This window comes from Psammomys obesus, unplaced genomic scaffold (genome assembly GCF_907164565.1).
Source record: "Psammomys obesus unplaced genomic scaffold, mPsaObe1.curated_primary_1811, whole genome shotgun sequence".
In the NCBI taxonomy this organism is placed as follows: domain Eukaryota; kingdom Metazoa; phylum Chordata; class Mammalia; order Rodentia; family Muridae; genus Psammomys; species Psammomys obesus.
The window spans coordinates 7493335-7514554 of NW_026585797.1; the positions used below are offsets into that span (position 1 = coordinate 7493335).

The following is a 21220-nucleotide window of genomic DNA, read 5'->3' on the forward strand; positions in this document are numbered from 1 at the left end:
ATAGACCAAAAAAAAATTTCAAGTCAAATTTTATTCAGAGGCTTGAAGGTGAGCATGACTGAGGAATCTCATGTCCTCCGCGGGCCGAACTCCCTAGCCTGTCACTCTAGACTTTGTCGTCTCTTCATTTAAAACGTTTCTGTCTTAACGGGGAGAGGGGGTCACGCTTGCGAGTGACTTATGCTCGTGCAGAGGCCAGAAGAGGCCGCACAGTGTATTCCGCTGTACTTGTGACTTCTCCGAAGACGGAGTCCCTCTGGAAACCTCTCCGTTTCTGCAGCGCTTGCTGGCCAGCGAGCTCCCCATTACGACGCTGGGGTCGCAGGGCTGTGGCCACGCCCAGTTTTTGTTTTTCTCTCCCGTGGGTGCTGGGAATCCTACCTGAGACGCTTCTTACGCTGCTGATACCTCTCTGCAGCTCTGTCATGTGTCGGCTGATGGCTGATGCTCTGAAGAAAAGCCTAGAACTTTGGGTAAGTTTTTTTTTTTTTTTCTTTTTATCTAGGACAAGGAGGGCTTTCAGTTTGGACCCTAGGAGTGCCATAAAGCATCAGAAGAATGAGAAAGCATAGCTCATCAGTTCCTCAGCAGAGCTGGTTAAGACACTGGCCAAGTTCAGTGCAATGTTCCTTTTTTTTCAAACTATTATGTTTATTTTATGTGTATAAGTGTTTTGCCTACACGTATGTATGTGCATCGCACATACGTGTCCCACAGAGAACAGAAGAGGGTGGTAGATACCCTGGAACTGGAGTTAAAGACTTCGTAAGCCGTGTAGGTGCGGGACCCGGGTCCACTGTACAAGCAGGAAGTGCTCTTCGCTGCTGAGCCCTCTCTGCACCCCTGCCCAGACCCCAGGCTGGTGTAAATGCTCCTGCCTCAGGCCCTCAAACAGAAAGCTGTTGTACTGAAAGAAGCACTTAGCTGCTTCGAAACAGATTGAAAGAGTAGATCTGTGCAGTATCGACGACAGGTCTGCCTTAGCCGGGGCTGGCCTCCGTCCACGGCAGAGGACGGCCTCTGATCCAGCCGCCTCCCCGCCGAGACGACAGGTGCCACCACCATCCGCGTTCCCGAGGCGCGGAACGGTGCGCCTCCTGCGCTCCGGCAACCGCGCTGCGGCCCCGAGTCCTCACCAGCTAGCTGCGCGCCGTTACAGCAGTCCCGCGCGCGAACACCCCGTCCTCTCGGTCCTCCCGTTACTAAGCTCGGCCGGGGGCTGGTGTGGAGCAGCACGGGAGGCCTCTCGGCCTGAGCAAAGGAGCGAGCGAAGACCCCAGCCTACTCTCCTGTCTGGGTTTCTTCCATGCTTACCCCGCGTCCTGCCTCGAGGCCTTTGCGCGTAAAGCCGCACCGGGGCGGTGGCTTTGCCCCACTCCGGAGGACGGAGCGGGTCTCTCCAGGGAAGGGCTGTAGCCATGCACATGCACATGGCCCTTTCGAAGCCCTGTCCCGAGATCTTCTCTAGGGCTGCCTGGGTGAGGCACGCCTCTCTGCCGAGCCCCTAGCTGGCCTGCTTGGGGCTCGGGCTATTCCCCGGCGGCCGGGGCAGCGGCCGGGTCGGTGCTCACCCGCGGCCGCGCAGGCCCCGCGCCCCCCGCCCGCGTCTGCGGCTGCGCGGCCGGCCCGGGAGGGGGCGCGGCGGGCGGCTGGGAGCGGGGCCGCGAGCGGCATGTCTCGCTACACCAGGCCCCCCAACACCTCCCTGTTCGTCAGGAACGTCGCAGACGCCACCAGGTGAGCGGAGCCGGGGCCCCGCGGGAGGGCGGGGGGTGGCCCGGGGGTGGCTGCCTGGCTGTCAGGTGCCGGCCGGGCGCCCCGGGTGCCCAGGCTGCAGGCTCGTCGGGGTGCCATCCGGGGGTCGGGGTGCCCGTCTTGCGTTAGGATGCTGGCCGGGTGTCCGGGTGCCGCTGCGGGCTGTCGAGGTGTCTGGGTTTTGAGGGTGCCGGCCAGGTGCTGGGGTGCGGCTGTGATGCACAGCGGCTGGCCGGTGTCAGGGCGCCCGGTGGGGGGCGGCGGCCGGCCATGGTGTCAGTGCTGGCCCCAGCCCTGCTGTCGCTGCGCCCCGCAGACGCCGCCCACTAACCTTCCGGAGGGACTGGGGCTGTCTCCTCTCAGGATGCGCAACTCAGGCCTTGCAATTTTCTCTGCGCTGTGCAGACAGTGCTCTTAGCCCCCGCCCCCCTTGGGCCCACATTTGATATAGAAACGACCGCTCAGTTCAATTTCTGTGTTTTTCTTTGAGTGCTGGGAACAGTCTTAGCCCTCATCACGGTTAAGTAGTCGGTTTTCAATGCCGGAAGTCTTTATTTCCTCTATCCCTCTTGGAAAATTCTGTCTAGATGGTTCCTAAGCATAGAGCTGAAGAAATGCCCCGTTTCATAGAGCACCTTTTCCTTAAACTCCCTATAGGAGCAGAGGGAGGGGTGACATTAATAGACACCTTAATTTCACTGGAATTGCCTAATTCCCACCTAGTTCTGCAGTCTTGTCCACTTATGGAAAGTTGACGTTCAAGGGTTTCAAGGAGTTACCCAGACATAAACAGGCACAAACCTATGTAGCTCTTCGCTGGTTAGCTGTCTGGAGAAATCATAATTTATGTTCTGTTTTGTTGAGAGAGGATCTGTGTCTAGTCCAGGTTTCCCTACATCGGCTAAAATGACCTTGAACTTCTGATCCTGCTGCCCCCACCTCCCTCCCAAGTATTGGGACTACAGGTTTGCACACTGCTAAGCTGATGATTTACTTTTAGGAGTATTAAAGGCTTTCAATTTAATCACTGTAAATATATGTCACAACTAGAGACTTCGAATTAATAGAATTTATAAGATGCCTGTGTTTCATGGTTTTCTTAACTGTTTATCAATACAATAGTACATAGAGAAGCAAAATTACTATTTGGGTAGGCTTTTAAAAAACCTCAAATTTAGACATTTTGAAAAATAAGCACGAGGTCTTCATGGAATGTTTACAGAAGAAACCCCAGAGAGTCCCAATTCTAGTGGCCACAGGAGCTAGGCAGCATAATACAGATAGGTGAAGGTGCCAGCTTGTGAGGAGTAACAGAATGGTATGTATGGACGGCAACAAATGGGCATCCTCCATCTGATGGGGAAGCCGTCTTGCCAGTTTTGTTTTGTTTCAATTCCATAGAACCAAACCAAGGGTCTTGTATATTCCCTGGGGCATCAATTTAACTTATTTTGAAGGCCAAGCCAGGACCCTGGTTTTCCCTCTTCCTGCTTCCACTGCCCCTATAGCTGTGACTTCGGGCATGTGCCACCAACTTGCCTCAGGCCAGCATGATGGCTCCATGAGTAAAGAGGACTGCCTCCAAGCCTGAGGATCTGAGTTCTTTCTCTGGGACCTACATGGTAGAGGACAAGAATAACCCTTCAAGCTGTCCTCTGACCTCACATAAGCCACAAACTCACACACTGTAACTTGATAAAGATGTATTAAGTTGAATCATGTGAATTCTCTTTCTGGAGACGTAGAAGCTGTAAAATATGGGCTATTTCATACACCTATATACAGTTTTCAAATGCTCAAACATTGTGCATGCTAAGTAAAACACACGTGGACTAAGGGTGTAGCTCCGTGGTCAGCTGCTTGCCTTCCATGAGGAAGGCCTTGGCTGCTGTCCCCTCATTGTAAAGTAAAACAAAGACATGTCTTCATGTGACTGCTAACCTTGGGTCCAGGTAATCTCCACCGAGGGCAGGGACTGGTGACTGAGAGTTATGAACTCTATGTTGTTCGTTCATCACGTTTTAGCCTGCCTCTGGGGAAGTAATCAAAACTGAGAGTATCTTGTATTAAGAAAATAATAGTCTCTAGACTTTGTTAACTGTTCACTCTGTGACAGGGGCTCTGTGGAGAAGACAGGGAGGTGGCTCCACAGGTTAAAACCGTGGCCAACCCTAGCAACCTCAGTTCAATCCCCCAAACAAACAAGGCAGGAGAGCTGACTCCTTTATGTTGTCCTCTGACCTCCACATGGACATGTAACACAGGTGCCCACATGCATACACATGCAGAAAATAAATGTAACTCTTAAAAACTCTACATACAGTATCTATTTAGTTTGTATCATCCTCTGTCTTAGTTAGGGATTCTGGCTGAGATAAAACACCATGACCACCGGGCACAGTATTGTACACCTGTAATCCCAGCACTCAGGGAGGCAGAGGCAGGTGGATCTCTGTGAGTTTGAGGCCAGCCTGGTCTACAAAGTGAGTTCAGGACAGCCAAGGCTACACAGAGAAACTCAGTTTCAAAAAGACCCCAAAACCAAACCAAACCAAAACACCATCATGACCAAAGCAACCTGGGGAGGAAAGCGTTTATTCAGCTTACACTTCCACATCATTGTCCATTATCAAAGGAAGTCAGGACAGGAACTCAGGCAGGGCAGGAACCTGGAGGCAGGAGCTGATGCAGAGGCCATGGAGGGGTGCTGCTTACTGGCTTGCTCCTCATGGCTTGCTCCGCCTGTTTTCTTATAGACTGCAGGACCTCCAGCCTGGGGGTGGCACCATCCACAATACACTGGGCCTCTCTCATCAACCACTGACTGAGAAAATGCCCTATAGCCTGCCCACAGCACAATCTTATGGAGGCATTTTCTCAACTGAGGCTTCCTCTTCTCTGTGGCTCTGGCTCATGTAAAGTTGACATAAAACTAACCAGCACACTGTATGTATGTTTAAATTTTTATTTCAGACAGAATTTCATCAGGAAATTCTTTTTTTGTTTAATTCCATATATATATATATATAATTTATTCACTTACATACTGATTGTAGCTCCCTCCCTTGTCTCCTCTCAGTCCCACCCTTCCTCTTTCTTCTTCCCTATCCCCCTCCCCTAGTCCTCAGAAAGAGGGTGTTAGTATTTTGAAACACAACCTGTTCCTGTGTTTCCCAGCAACCTATGATGTCATCATGTGTTGCCAGCCAGGTGGCCACACCTGGAAGGCGTGGTTACCTTGCCCCTTAAAGGGCTAACCCCGACACGTGGTCTCTCTCTTATACTCTTTCTTTCTCTCTTACTTTCTCTCTCTCTCTCTCTCTGCGCCCATCCCCCTTCCCTTTTCTCTCTGTCTCTCCGTGGCCTGCTCCCCCTCCCCTCCTAATAAACTTCTTTCGGAGAATATCGGTTGATGCCAGCCTCATTGATTTTAATAAATAAATAACAGAGGGAGCCCACTGAGTTCATTTTCTGTTGGCCTCCTACTGCTGTCATGTAGCCTACCCTGAGGAGTAGTTTGTTTCCAGTGAGTCTCCCTGGGGGAAACTGAATCTTTATTTGCAAGCGGCTATCTTTGGATGTTGCTTTTAGGTGAGGGTGGGGCTGTGTCCACTTCTGCTTTCAGCTCTAGGACCCCATGTGGTGCAGACCCATGTAATCCCCGTGTATGCTGCCTCTGTCTCCATCTCTGTGAGCTCATGTGTGCATAGATCACACTGATTTAGAAGGACTTGTTTTCTTGGTGTCTTCCATTCCCTCTGGCTCTTACATTCTTTCCACTTTTCTTCCAGTCGGTTCTGTGATCCCCGAGGAGAGGGATTTGATGGACTGATCTCACTTAGGGCCTAGGGTTCCAAGGTCTCTTGTTCTCTTCATAATGTCTGGCTGTGGGCCTATGTATTTGTTCTCATCTGTTGCAAGGGTAAGCTTCCCTGACGATGGCTGAGCAAAGCACTAATCTTTTCCTTTCTTTCCTTCTCTTCCTCCTCCTACCCCCCTTCTTATTCTTCTTCTTTAGAAGAATAGTATTTGACTTTACTCTAGGTCCCTACGCCAGTTAGTCTCAGGCTCTGAGTTACCCAAGTATTATTGTGGAAAGGGCCTTAAGTCAAGTCAGATATTGGGTGCTTACTCCCACAAGCTTTGTGTCACAGTTGACTAGCGTATCTTGCAGACAGGACACCACTGTAGAGTGAGGAGGTTGTGGTTGAGCCGGTGTTTACATTTCTCTTTTGGTAGCCTGCAGACTGTTGTCCTGCACAGAACACAGTAGTACACAGGCTGGTGCACCAGCTCAGCTTCTCCAGGTTCACTGAGTTGTGTAGGTGTTGTCTTCAGCAGTGGGGGCTGGCTGTCAGTTTGCAAAAAGCAACCTGTAGGCTTGGCAACAGCCTGGGTTGTTTGAACATTCCCATGAGGCTCTTAGATGTTGTTAGGTTTCGAACAGGGACAAATGGCTGAGGTGCCTACTTAACATATCAAAGTGGACCTGTTCTCCCAGCATCCCTCAGTCCCTGCTTGTTACAGGGCCCTTCTGGCTGCTGCACGTGGTTCTCCTCTCTCCCTTCTTTCCCCTCCCTGCTCTCCTCACATGGCACAGCTCAGTCTGGCCATGTCTACTCTAGACTCTCCCAGAGGTCTCTGAGCCTGGCTATGTCCTCCCACTATATAATAAACTCTCCTCCACCATACCTAAGCACAGTCATGTTCCTTTCCTTTCCATTTGTTTGTTTGTTTGCTTGCTTGCTTGCTTTTCATTCAGTTATAACTCATTCCCTCACTCCTGTTACACGAAGCTTCATTTGGCAGCAACATATGTCCGGTTTGGCTCTGTCTCGCCTATTATTTGGCAATTTCATTTGCATCTCCTGTGTGTGTGTGTGTGTGTGTGCACGCTTCTGTTTTCTTTTTTCTTTTGAGTTTGTTTGTTTTGAGACAGGGTTTCTCTGTGTAACAGAGCCCTGACTATCCTGGACTTACTGTGTAGACCAGGCTGGCCTCAAACTCAGAGATCCACCTGCCTCTGCCTCCTGAGTGCTAAGATTAAAGGCATGTGCCATCACACCCAACTTGATTTTGTTTTTCTTAACAATTAATAATATTCATTATCCATTCATCAGTTAATGGACATCTGGGATGTTGGCATTTCTAGCTATTGTAAATAGAGAAGCATTGAACATGGATGCTCAGGTAAGAGTAAGAGGTAGTCCTTTGGGTATATGCAGCAGTGAGGAAGAGCTATCCTTGCCAGCATCTGCTGTCTTTTTTCTTTTTTTCAAATCTTGACCATTCTGACTAGTGAAATATAAAATCTCAGAAACATATTAATTTGCATTTCCCTGGTGCCTAGGGACGTAAATTGTCTCTAAACTGTTTATCAGCCATTTGTATGTCTTCTTTTGACCACTGTTTAGTTATGCTCCCCATTTTTTAATTTGGCTATTTGTATATTTGATGTGTAGAGGTTTTTTAGTCCTTTGTATATTGTAGATATTAACCTTCTGTCAGTTTTATAGTTGGTAAATCCTTTTTTCTTTTTGTAGGCTGCCTCTTCACTGGAATGATGGTGTCCTTTGCTGTACAGAGCTTTTTTGTGTAATGAAGTCTCATTTAGCAGCCAGTGGTCTTAATGCATGCTATCAGGGTCCTGTTCAGAAAGACTTTTCCTGTGCTTATAGGAGCAACTATATTCCAACTTTCTCCTCCAAAAGATTCAGGATATCAGCTCGAGACCCTTGATCTTCAAGTTGAATTTTGTGCAGGGTGAGAGATATGGATCTAGAGTCATTCTTACAGGCAGCAAATCCACTTTGACCAGTACCATTTGATGATAGTGCTATTTTTTTTTCTCTAGTATGTATCTTGAATTGGCTCATTTTTGTTTTCATTGAGCTATTTTTTTCATGGTCTTCAGTCATTTATAAATATCCTTTTGAATTCCTTGAACATATTTATAATTGTTATTTTGAAGCCCTTGCCTTATGCATCAGCTAAGTTGCTTTTCTCCGGGAACATTACAGTGGGGGTGCTGGTTTCTGGAGGAGACACAGTTATGGCTGTTTGGGGTGTTTGTGTTTTTGCAGTGGGATGGAGGAGGCATTTAGACTAAGGTTGTTTGTGCTGTTTCTTGGTGTGGATATCTGGTGTCACTTCTGTCATGTAGGTGTTTGGAACATTGCATGCTGCTACCCCAACTTGCAATAGACCAGCTGAATGACGCTTGATTTTCAGCCTTGAGGTCAGTCTGGGTTTCATGGTTGGACTCCTCATAGTCCCTGGTCAAAGATATGGGTGGAATGGCTGACATTTGGGTATACAGAAGCCAGCTGTTTTTTTTTTTTTCTTTCAGAGAACTATTCCCTCTGATTTACTGAATGAAGAGGTGAAAGAAAAAAACACATTGTCATAGACTATTTGAAAAGGCAGCCAAACAATATTAAATAAAATATACCATAAAATAGACACTGCCTGGGACATATAATAGATGCCTAGTCAACTTTAGGAATTTTATGTCTTTATGAATCTTTATGGAACAGTTCCTAGATCTTCCCCTCTGGCCTTAGTTATTGGGCCGTTGAGATGGTTCATCAGGAAAAGGCACTCCTTGTTCAATCCTGACCACCTGAGTTCAATCCCCAGATCCCACAGTGAAAGCGACTAACTCTTAAGAGAACTAACTCTTCAAAGTTATCTTCCATCTTCCAGATGTATGCCTTGGCAGGCTCATGCCCAGACCCAAGGACATACATCATACACACAAACATACAATAACACTAAATTAAAATGTACATATTTAATTAAAACCAGACGAGTTATGGTCTAGTCTTGGGAGAAGTTGGTTAGTAGCATTTGCGTACCCACAGGCTGTCCAAGCACTGTAACACCACACCTCATTCTGCAGCTCTGCATCGGGGAGCTCCTGGCTCTCTCCGTTCCTTCCTCAAGCCCTTTTCTAACTTTTGTTACCGACAGCAACTTCCTTCTCTTTGCTGGAGTCGGAGCTGTGCAGTCTGCATTGTTCTGAAACACTCTTCTTTCTTCTGAGCCATGCTTTGAACTAGGAGCTTGAGGCTGAATCCCTGTGGGCTCCCTGAAGCATCGTGCTACAGAGATTAATAACAGACTAGTGTGTGACCCCATCTTCATCACTTGCTAGCCCAGTGACCTTACAGACAGACTCATCTGTCTGTAAATGTCTGTAAACAACTGTAGACTTGGGAGAATTAAACCATCTTTAGATGAACAGCTCCTTCTCTATGTATAACCATCAGCTAGCCCCACTAAACATGTTGTGCCTTCAGTTAAATTGTAGCTCCGCAAAGACAAATTATACTATTGTCACGTATAAAGGAAACACCAGTTCTCCAAACTCCAAAAGCAGTCTGAATATCCAGAAATGAGCTGAATTTCCCCCACTCCCAGATTTCCTCCAGTTCACAGGTTTCCCTCCCCCGGCACCCACAGCTACCCATTCTCCTTATAACCCTGCTATTCTTGCTTTGTTCTCTCTATGCTGTGCTCCTGCTTCTCTCACTATTTTCTCTCTTCTCTATCCCCTGCTGTTTCCTCCTCTCTCACAGATAGCCCTGGCCATACCTAGTCTGCTGCCCATTTTCAGTCTTCCCTCTCTCTCTCTCTCTCTCTCTGGCTCTTTCTCTCTATCTCTCCCTTCTCCTTCTCTGCTATCTTTTTCTTAAGTAAAGCCCTGTGCTTATAATGGTAGAAAACATATAAGATCAAATATAAGAATAGTTATTTTGCTTTTGGGTATATGGGAAAACACACTTTTTTTTTGTTGTTGTTAAAGTCCAAGAAATAATTCTAAGACTTCTTAAGATTCTAAGTATTCCTTTCTGAAAACAAAATTCTAATAAACATGAAGTTATAGTGAGGCAGGTGAATGTGTTCTTAAATGAAACCACCAAGTCTTGTGATGGAAATAACTTTTAAGGGTGGATGTGCTGGGTCAGGTTTTGGGTTTTTTTTTTCCTTTTTTTTTTTTTTTTTTTTTAAAAAAAAAAAAAAAAACTTGACTAAGTTGACAACCACCTGAACTGTCTGTAAGAAGAACAGACTCCCAGGTCCCTAATGCAGATTTCCTGAATTAGGATCTCTAAGAGTGAGAAGACTGAGGGAGGTTTGTTTTGTTTGTTTGTTTAACTGTGGGTGAAGCTAGGCACGATGGTGCAACCTGCAATCCAAGCACTTTCAGGGCTGAGGCCAAGGACTGTGAGTTCAAGGCCAGCCTTGTCTACATAGCAAGATTTGGCTCCACCATACCCCCCAAAAGAAAGAGATGTGAATAATTTTTACAGGAGACAAGTTTAGATAACGGAAGCTTAGAAAATACCATTCCTTTTACATTTTTAATATTTATTTGTGTGTGTCTGTGTCCCTCCTCTTCCTCTGACTCCGTGCTCGAAGTAAAAGGAAAACTTTCGGGAGATGGTTCTCTTTCCAGTTCAGGTTTTGAACTCAGGTCTTTAGGCTTAGCCGAATAAGCCTTTCCTCATTGAGCTGAGCCCTCTCAGTGGCCCAACCATACACTTTGTTTTGAAAGCTTCGGTTGGAATTCTGTAAGCAAAGGACTTACTCTGCCTTTCTGTGTTGACTTGCCTTATCTCTGGAATGTGCAGGCCTGAGGACTTGCGACGTGAATTTGGTCGCTATGGCCCCATAGTTGACGTTTACATCCCACTTGACTTCTACACTCGCCGCCCCAGAGGATTCGCTTACGTGCAATATCCTTTATGTGTGCGTGCAAACACATGGCATACATGTCCTTACACACACATGTACTAGGAGTGTGTTATGACATCAACTTTGTCTAATTAAATGTGTTTGTTCCTTTGTCTCAGAAAGTCTAAAACAGTCCACAGCAACTGGTAAGTGCCACCCCTCACCCAGTTAGAATGAACTCACAGGCATGACAGACAGCAAGGAATAAGGAGGGAGGATGGACGTACTGGTGTGGGACCCGAAAGAATGAAATCTATCAAGCAAAGGACAGAGCAGTCTTTGAGACCGGCCAGTGCCACTGAGGTCATTGCCAGTCTCCTTTCATTTGCATTTTTTGAGCTTCCTTGAGAAAACTAGTAAACAAGGCCCAGAATGGTGGCTCACACCTTTAATCCCAACATTTGGGAAGCAGAGGGAACTCTGGGAGTCTAGTGTGGGCCTGGTCAACAGAGGGAGCTTCAGGCCAGCCAGAGCTACAAAATGAGACACTGTCTCAAAAAGAGAAAGGGAGAGAAAGAAGGCTAGGAAGCAGCCTCCTGAGCTGCAGCTGATTGCATTTTACACAGCTACTGTCCATTATAGTGAGGCTTGGGATCAATGCTTAGTGGAGCATTCCAAAACATGTATATGATTCCAGATGTTTGCAGATTGTTTCTGAATGGAAAACAAAACAAAAACCCCAAACAAAACAAACCCAAGGACATGGCTGCTCCTAGGTATGGTTAAGGAGAAAGTTTACTTTGGATATGAGAAAGAAAACATCCCAGAGGAATCTGGAAGGGTCCAGACTGACCCAGGCCATGGCTGGGGGGTGTGCAGGTGGGGGATGGGAGATGACAGCCAAGAGCACCCAAAATGGCTGTATTATATAGGGAAGAGAAGCTGGGGAAGGGACTGCCGAGGGGAGGGTGTGGGGCATGCCAGCCAGGATAACCCTGCGCCTGGTCCTGCAAAGCTGACAGCCTGGTGGCCAGTGTCCACTCAGACATGTGAACAGGCGCCTCAGTTAGCCACTTGTGCCTAACAGTTTTCCTGTTATTTTATACTTACATCCCAAGTGGTAACACAGAAGGGGTTGGTCACAGAAGTGCTAGGTTCAAGAGTGGACACCATCTTTAAAGGACCAAAGCAGTCCTTTGTTTTTACTTACTTTTATTATTTCAGTTTTGTTTATAGTGAGTCATTTCTCCTAAATCTCATAACTCGGCTTTTAATGACAGAGTACTTTCACTCTCAGAATAACAGTGCAAGCTGATATTTTCAGTGAAAACCCTGGAGTAAGCCCTAAACAGTTTATCTTATATAATGCTAATTTGGGATTTTTCTTATGTTTTAAATTATACTGCTATATTGTATCTACGGTCCTGTTCTTCTATTCATGTTTCTAAATCACAAGAGGGCATTTATTTTCATAATAAAATACAAAAGCTTTTCTGATTATTTATATTGGAGCCAGGATTTGCTTTTCTTTTTAATTTAATTTCACATGTAAATAATATCTTAGAAATATTTTTTTCTTACTATCCGATGTCCAAAGTGTCCTTAACAGCTGGTTATGTTTGAAGATGTTCGAGATGCGGAAGATGCACTCTACAACCTCAACAGGAAGTGGGTATGCGGCCGGCAAATTGAAATACAGTTTGCGCAAGGTGATCGCAAAAGTAAGTGCCATTAGGTCTTTACCTCTCAGAATGAGCCTCAGCGACGACGGTGTTTTAATATAAAGTTCCGGAAATGAGCCGACTGAGCAGCAGCTACTGCAGTTTTCAGGCAGTGAACTGTTAGAAGCCTTGTTCTTCATATTCCAGCACCGGGCCAGATGAAGTCGAAAGAACGCCACCTGTGCTCTCCCAGTGATTACAGGAGGTCCCGAAGCCCCAGCCAGCGGCGCTCTCGGAGCCGAAGTTCTTCGTGGGAAAGAGACAGGCGACGATCAGACAGCCTGAAAGAGTAAGTACTGAAAGCAACAGTGAACGACTTCATTTTCTACTATTTCTAGAAAACATTTTAAGGAATTCCTGGGGGTGCAGGGACAGGCTCCTTGGATGATTTTGTTTAACATGGATAAACTAACTTTTGTGAAAAGATACGCTCTTCTCCATCATATGTTGTTTTTTGTTTATTTTCCTGGACACTGGGGTTGGACTTGGGCCCAGGCACATGCTAGCACGTACTCGACTGCACCCCTCTTGTTATTGTTATTTGGATTTTCTGTGTCATAAGTACATGTTTGTGTATGTGTGGGCACATGCATGCACACAGGGGTCTTTCTTGGTCACCCTCTACCTAGGTTTTTGGTAATGAGGTCTTTCACTTAACCTGAAGCTCATCCTTTTGGCTAGACTGGCTGGCCAGTGAACTGGAATCCACCCTTCTCCACCCACTACATCTCCTCGGCTTACAGATGTGGACCATTGCCCCTTCACTTTTTAAAGGTGCTATTGTTATGTCCAGTTCATGAAACCCCCAAAGACCACCAGGAATTGACTCCACTGCAAATCCATGAGGATCTTTTTATTACAAGCTCGAGCCTGGGTCGCAGCATTCTCCCTGGTTGAAGAGGAGGAGTAGGGACCCATGGTCTAGGGGAACAAGGTTTTTTTAAAGGGAAAAAAAAAAAAAACATAATCAGGGAGTTACATGCCTTGGCATTACATGATTGTATAAGGGGAATTGGCTTTTGAAATGATTGGTTTACTTTAGGCATCAAGACATTAATGGTTCTGGCCTGGACATCTGGGTCATTTTCCTAGCAGCTGCATTTCTAGTGGGCAGGAAAAGAATGTAGTAAAGCTAGCTCCTTTCCCAAGGTAGCTGGACATGTTTCCATTTGGCTGGCCTTTGTTCAGGCTTATAAACCAATACCCACTAATTTTTAATCCTTTGGTCTCTCACTGTATAATCCAGGCTGGCCCTGAGTGCACTATGTAGCTCAGGTTGGGCTCAAATTTGAAATGACTCTCTTGCCTCTGTCTCTCCAGTACTGGAATCACAGGCACACACCACCACGCCTAGCTCACACATTGTTTTTCAACTTGTATTTATTGGATATACTCCAGTGTTTTTATGTGATTGTTTTAAGAACTGGGCACTATGGCTTAATTTTAACTACTTAAATAGGTAGATACTATGAACCTGGCCATAGTGGCACATACCTATAATCCTAACATTTGGGAAGCAGAAGCAGGAAGATCTAGAATTCAAAGTCAGAATAAGCTACATATCGAGATCTGTCTCAGTCTCTTCTCCCCAAGAGAAAAGACTCACACAAAAAAGAAAGGTAATATATGCCCCTCCTCCAAAATGGGAAGCAAAATGGCAAAATGGAAGCAGGATGTAGTGGTATTACAGCTCCTGTAGCACACACACAACACTCAATGGAATGAGCAGGTTCTTAAGTTCAAGGCCAGCTGGGCTAAAAACAGTAAGATGCCATCCCCAAAATAAATACATAAAATATTATATACTCAACAAACAAGGTTAGGAATTTCAGATAAGTAAAATTTTCCTAAACGAACCCAACAATTCAGAATCTTGACTTCTGAGAAGGAGTAAACTCAAGATATAATATGGTTGTTTATAAAAGGAAGGAGGTTGGCTAAAATTAAATCAGTTTATTCGTGTTTGCTTGTTTGTTTTCTTTTCTTAAGATAGGGTTTCTCTCTGTAGCCTTGAACTCAGAGATCTGCCTGTCTGTGCCTTTTATTCTACAATTTACTCGTATAAATTGATAATATATTATTAAGAATCAGTTCCAGCTATGCTCATATTATAGGAAGGAGACAAAAAAAAAAGTAAATTTGTTAAAGGCATTTGAAAGTTACTTATTTTATATATAGGAATTAGTATTTCTTTTATTAGAAAAATACTAAACCACAGTGGAAATTAAATGGTGATACTATCAAAACAGTCATTTACGCTGGATTGTCATGCCTAAGTTCTCTTAAATATTTATGGTTTAATGCTTTAACTTTTTTAGGCATGTGGAATTTTAGAGTGAACTCTGATCTTAAAGAACTGTCCGAGTAGCTTGATGTGGTGGTAGTTGAGAGGTAGAAGAAGGAGGCTCAGGAATTTGTGGCCACTCTACAGCTGCATAGAGAGTTCAAGACTAGCCAGGACTGCATATGTCCCAGGCTGGAAACAAACAAGCAAAAAGAAGAAAGAAAGAGAAAAGAAAAAGAAAAACAGAACAATTGCAGTGCAGAGTTAGGTAGGTGGCTCTGTTAGTGAAGTCCCTGCCGTGTGCACGAGAGGGAGGGTCCAGCCTCTTGTGGACTGCACACTCTACACTGAGCACGTTTTCCTCCCTAAGTTCTTCTTGAGGGTGTTTATCGTAATGATGGGAAGTCTGATTAGCACCGTGTGTTTTAATAAGTTAATGACAAGACAGCACTGGGACTGGACCCAGGGATGTGTGCTGGCAAGCTGAACGCTCTCTGGCCAAGCTATGCCTCCAGCCTTAAAAAATATGATTCTAACTATCATTCATGCCCTTGGCTCAAACATAAGTAACAAGTCTGTAATATCTGTTGCACTCGAATGTAGTTCAAAACACTTTTACTTTCTGACTCTATATTAGACAACTTAGTTCTGCAAAAAGTCCTGTATATTTAGACTGGATTGAGAATATTCTCGTTCTCTCTCTCTCTTTCTCTTGTTTTTCTTTCTAAGACAGGGTCTAATTTGTGACTGTCCTGTTCAACCTGCCAAGTGTTGGAATTACAGAAATGCAACCACTACCCACTGATCAGGACAGAGCCTCAGGCTCTAGTCATATCTGCCAAGTCCACTAGCTGGCAGCCAGGCCCCCAGTGCTTGAGTCTGAGGGGGGTTTCCCCGTTTATCAGGGTGGGTCTTTTACTTGCATGTATGTCTATGACTCACATGTATACAATACTTTCAGAAGCCAGAAGGTACCAGAGCCCCTGGAACTGCAGGAACCCAGATCCTTTGGAAGAGCAGCAAGTGCTTTTAACCACTGGAGACATCTTGACAACCCCTGTGGGGGTAAATTTCATATGAAACCACAGCACACACTCGGTGTAATATGCAGCACAGCAGGAAGTACCGTCTTACCCTGTTGTCTTGTATAAAGCACACGCTCTAATGGTACGTCTGCTTTCAGGTCCCGACACAGGCCATCATCTTACAGTCAGTCTAAATCTCGTTCCAAGTCACTGCCGAGGCAGTCTACCTCAGCAAGGCCGTCAAGAACACCAAGAAGGAATTCTGGATCTAGAGGACGGTCACGATCCAAGTCCTTACCAAAAAGGTCCAAGTTGATAGAAAAATCACAGTCGCGCTCACCTCAAAAGCAGACTGGCCCGGGAGCAAAGCCAAGCTCACACGGACGACACTGTGACTCGATAGCAAGATCCCCATGCAAGTCTCCCAGAGGGCACACCAGCTCCGGGTCTAAGACTCAGACAGCAAAACGTTCTCATTTCCGGTCACGTTCCGGATCTCGGAGTTACCATCATAAAAACAGCTGGTGAACAGCAGCTTACGGAAGAGCCGCAGAGCTCTGCTACATGTTATCAGACCTCATTGTGGTTAAAATTCTGCAAGGCTTATAGAAATGTGAACTGGCGTTAGTGTGGGGATAGGGAAGAAATAAAATGCCCTGGCTTTGATTAATAAATATTTAGTCTCAATTTAAGGGCTCATTCCACAAACCACTACCGTGCAGTGTCACCGTTGCATAGCCCGTATCTGGTTCACATTGTAGCAGGGGGGAACTTGCCAAAAGAAACTTTCCAGAATGGAAGCAACGCAGAAGTTCTACTTAGAGATCAAATATTGCCAATAATAACTTTTGCAAAGTATTTTTTATTCTAAAGCACTTTTCACAAAAAAAGTAATTGTGACGATATGTAACTGAATAGACCTGACTTAAACTGTTTGACATCTTTCTTGTGACTTCTGTTTAAGCTTGGGCCAATTCCTGGTAGGTACTAGTTCAAATTACAGCATTCTGAAACCTTAAAAGATAACATTTATATAGAGATTCCATAACTGTTTAAACGATATCTACAGGGTGTTTAAAAGATAACTCAAAGAACATTTCATTGTTTTTGGATACAGCAGCATAGACCAGTTGACATTAAATGTTATCTGTGTTTGCTTAAGCTTCTCAAACAAAGCCAGGTGTGATGGCACACGCCTGTGATCCCAGCACCTGGGAGGTGAGGCGGGAGGGACAAGACTAGCATGGACTGGGCCACGTGAGACCCTGTCTAAAGAAAATAAATAAATGCTTTTCTAAAAAAGTAAAACCATTTCAGATGTACTAGATTTTGAATGGCTTTGAGAGTACTCTAAAGATTATGGCGTGGAACACTCGGAATCCACAAATACTCATATTAAGCCTTACATATTTGAAGTATAGCACATTTTGTATAAAATCATATTTATACTATTATTTCTATATAGCTATTTTCATCTGCATTTTTCCTTTTTAGAGTTCTAGTTCAATATCCTAATTATAAAAAAGTTCTTGAAAAATTAAACACTTAGTATATTATATTAAGAAATATTAGCTAATGGGATGGCTTGGGTATCTCACTTAGTGAGAGGGTAAATTCACTCACCCAGACCTGGCAATCTGAGTGTCAGCCGGGCAGCTTGAACTCAGCCCCTAGAGCCCACTCAAAGCTGACTCCTGCAGACTCTCTCTGACTCACACACTTGTGCCAGCTACAGCATGTGTGTGCATGTCCGTGCACACACGTGAGCACACATACACACACATACATAAGTGTATGCAAAAGATTTAAGGTCAAAACTATACCTTCAAGCTAGATATGCAGCACATGCCTGTCATTTCAGCACTCGGAAGCTGAGGCCAGAATTTGAGACCAGCCTGGGAAACTTTAAGCCCATCCCAACCTCCCATAACCCCCAAATGGAAAAAAAGATGGTATGAAAGAGAGAGAAAGACAAAGATCTTCATAAAACAGCTTTAAGGTATTGGACTTTTACATTATACTACATTTTTTAAACCAAATAACTTTGTTGACAATTATTGTTTTTTGTAGTTGTTATACCTTAGAATTTCTTTTTAAATGTGTTTGAGGTTTACATTTCGGAGGGTTTGGGTTGGTTTGTGATAAAATGGTTTGCATCTGACTGTCAAAGAGATCTGTTTACAGATTTACGTTGCTGAGTCACATTACTGAAACACTGTCAGTCCTCACAGCTAATATTTGCGCTTGGAAACCTAAGAAACCTGTCTTACATGCTCGGTATTTGGAGCCATGTTTCCTCTCTCAATTTCAAATACCAAGTTCCATGTTTCTTTGCATTTACATCTTTTATGTGAGAAGCAACTTTGCAAAATAATTTGTACATTGTGATATTTGTAGAAGTACCACAAATCAATGTATATTATACTCTCTGAATATATTTTCTCTATCTAACCATAGCAAAATTTATTTATTTCAAAATTTCACTCTGGTGTTCCTCTGTAATAAAGCAATTATAAAAGTGTGGGAGATTGTTGAAAACTTAACGGAGAGTTTGAAATGCTGTCCTGACGTGTGCATATGTATGCGCAGTCATCTTCAATAGCGACCAGTATACACGAAGCCTTGGCCTCTTCAATTCCAGCCCAGAAGGAGGTAACTGTTCTTTCAGTGTCTTTACACTTACAGATCATTTTCTCAAGGGATCACCATCTCAAGGGTGCATGACTTTTCCCAGGAAACTTCTGTTTACCACAGAGAGGTGCTAACAGACCAAAAATGTTATTCCACCCTAGGCTAGCTTGGAGAATGGACGAGCTGAATCAGGCTTACTTAAGAAGCATGGGCAGCTTATGCGCAGCTATACTGTGGAAGAAAAGCCTCCCCAGCAACTAATTGTTTCTATGTCCTATGTGCTGTCTCATGAGGCCTCCTCCCCTCTCTCCAGGGAATGTTAGTGGCCCAGTCTTATAAGGGTCCTATGGAGTAATCATGCCACCTCTGATTTCAACAGGGCAATGCCATGCCATGCCCAGACAACAGTATTCCATAACACATAGACAAAAGCTCATACATTCTGAACATATTTAAATTTCATGCATGTTTGTCTTGGTTTTCCATCGTAATATCAGTAACTCCAAAGATGGCAGGAGAAAGACCACTGACCCAAGTCATCATGGCCAAATTAATTAAAGCAAGCAATTAATAAAAGCAAGCCTTTTTATTCGTATACATGGGCCATCTTCCTCTAAAAGTGGGTTCAAGAGATCATCATTGTATGTGAGGAAGACAAGATCATTATAGCTTAGGGGTAGGGGGTTTCCAGATGGGAGATTTGGCAAGCAAACAGGTAGGGTCACAGGAGCAGAAGATAATCAAGTTAGTCATAATGACCTCCTGAGGCAAAAACTTGGTTGCAAGGTGGTCTCACAGCTGGTGGTCATAATAACCTTTGAAACAAAGGCATAGTTGCCATTTCCTGGAGCAGGCAGTACAGAACCATTTGTAGTTAAGGTTACAGGTAGGACATAGCCCAATCCTTGAGCAACAGAGATTAAACAGAAATAAACCTAGTTTGTCTTTATTATAAGGTGGCTTTTAATCCCAAGGTAAAGGCAAGAAGGTTTATCAATACATAATGCTGAGGAGGGTACTGCTCAGTTTGTTGGAGTGTAATCATCGAGTAGAATGATTAAGTGGCTTATACATAATCATTTTAATTTAAAATTTTTATCATGTGCATGTTTTGCCCGAGTGTGTGTCTGTGCACCACTTACATGCCAGGTGCCATGGAGGCCAGAAAAAGGCGTCATCAGATCCCTGGGACTTGAGTTCTGTGTGTTTGTGAGTCACCATGTGGTGCTGGGAATTGAATCTGAGTTCCCAGGAGGAACATTCGGTGATGTTACTCACTGAACCACTCTCCAGCCTCTTATGTTGTTGATATTCTTTTAAGAGGTAGGCTTTATTTTGGCTCACAGTTCAAGACACAGTCCATCATGATATGGAAGCTTGAAGCTCTTTGTTATGGGGCACCCAAAGTCGGGAAGCAGAAAGGGATGAATGAATGTCTGTGCTCAGCTGGTTTTCTTCTTTTTATAGAGTCTAAAACCCAAGTCCATGGGATGGTGCGACCTACTTTTAGTTGGTCATTGTCTTAATTAGGGTTACTATTGCTGTGACAAGACACCATGACCAAGGCAACTTTTTTTTTTTTTTTTTTGGTTGTTTTGAAACAGAGTTCTCTGTGTAGTCCTGGCTGTCCTGGCGCTTGCTGTATAAACCAATCTGGCCTCACATCTTTGCCTCCCAAGTGCTGGAATTAAAGGTATGTGCCACCGTGCCTGGACTAACCAAGACAACTTTTAAAAGAAAGCATTTAATGGGAGGCTTGCTTACAGTCTCAGACGTGAGTCCATGATCTTCACGATGGAGTGTGTGGTGCAGGCAGGCATGCAGCAGTAGCTGCAAGCTCACATCTGATCTGAAAGCTGCAGACAGATGGGATTGGGGGGGAGGGGGGGCGGGGATGATTGGGCCTGGCTTGGGCTTCTGAAACCTCAAAGCTCCCCCTCAGTGACACACCTACTTCAGCAAGGCCACAGCTTCTAATCCTTCCTCAATAGTCCACCAACTGGGGACCAAATATCCAAATATATGAGTCTATGGGGGCCATTTTTATTCAAATCACCACATTCCACTCCCTGGTCCCCAGAGGCTCTTGGCCATAATGAGAAATGTATTTAGTCCAACTTCAAAAGTCCCCATAGTCCTTCACATTCTCAACACCGTTTAAAAGTCCAAAGTCTCTTCTGAGGCTCTAGGCAATCTCTTAATTGTAAGCCCCTGTAAAATCAAAAGGCAGATTACATACTCCCAATGTACAATGGCATAGAATAAATATTATCATCCCTAAGGGGAGGCAAAGGGCATGATGAGGAAGTACTGTATGAAAGCAAAACCAAAAAACCAGCAAGGTAAATCCCAAATTGGGCATGCCCATGCCCAGTGTAAAAAAAAAAACAAAACAAAACAAAAAACTTATTAGCTGACTCTGCATCTCCCACCCTCTCAGCTTCGCTGACTGTAGCAAGGTTCTGTCTCCTGGACTGGTTCCATGATCCTCCTGCCTCCAACTCTGCAGCATGCCATTCAGATGAGAGCTCTCAGCTACCTCTCCAGCATCATGCCAGTCTGCTGGCCACCACAGTCCCTGCTGTCATGGCCACAGGCTAACCCTCTGGAACTGGAGCAAGCCCCCAATTAAATGTTTGCTTTACAAGTTGCCTTGTCATGGTGTTTTTGCCACAGCAACAATAACTCTACCTAAGACAGAAGTTGCTTCCAAGAGTAGCTCACCTGCTCACGCTGAGGGCCCTACTTCCTCATTCCATGTAGCTCTAGACTAAATCTTCCATCTACTTGAACACAGGATTTGGCTCCAACATTACATTTCCAGGTGTTCTTTTATTTTTCCTTCAAATGGTACATTTTGTATATCTTTTTGCAGCACTTACTTTTTTCAATGTAGATCTGTGTAAGAGTGATCACTAATAGCCACACAACACAGTCAATACAAGGCTGGCTTGAAATGTCCCCTGCCAATGACATCTGTCCAAAACTCTTCAGTTTATTTTTAGGCAGATCTTTTTGGGCAAGGGCAAGAAGCAGACATATTCTTTGCCAAAATGTCACAAGAATGGTCTCTTCCCTGAAGCCTCTTGAAATGGGCCTCCAACAATCCACTTTGCTCTCTGTTG

The 21220-nt window shown here is 44.7% G+C and overlaps 1 protein-coding gene across 1 annotated transcript; it reads left to right on the forward strand.

Moving 5' to 3' along the window:
* The first annotated feature begins 1649 nt into the window (after window positions 1-1649).
* On the forward strand, window positions 1650-16898 carry Srsf12 (serine and arginine rich splicing factor 12). Its single transcript, XM_055599297.1, has 5 exons — window positions 1650-1737; window positions 10392-10491; window positions 12044-12155; window positions 12303-12444; window positions 15623-16898. Exons 1-5 carry the CDS (start codon window positions 1673-1675, stop codon window positions 15990-15992), a joined length of 789 nt encoding a protein of 262 aa, XP_055455272.1. The 5' UTR covers window positions 1650-1672; the 3' UTR covers window positions 15993-16898.
* The last annotated feature ends 4322 nt before the right edge of the window (window positions 16899-21220 follow it).

Coding starts and splice junctions, on each gene's coding strand:
- Srsf12 (XM_055599297.1), top strand. CDS start 1,673: ATGTCTCGCTACACCAGGCCCCCCAACACCTCCCTGTTCGTCAGGAAC. Junction 12,156..12,302: donor TGCGCAAGGTGATCGCAAAA/GTAAGTGCCATT, acceptor TTCATATTCCAG/CACCGGGCCAGATGAAGTCG. Junction 12,445..15,622: donor CGATCAGACAGCCTGAAAGA/GTAAGTACTGAA, acceptor GTCTGCTTTCAG/GTCCCGACACAGGCCATCAT.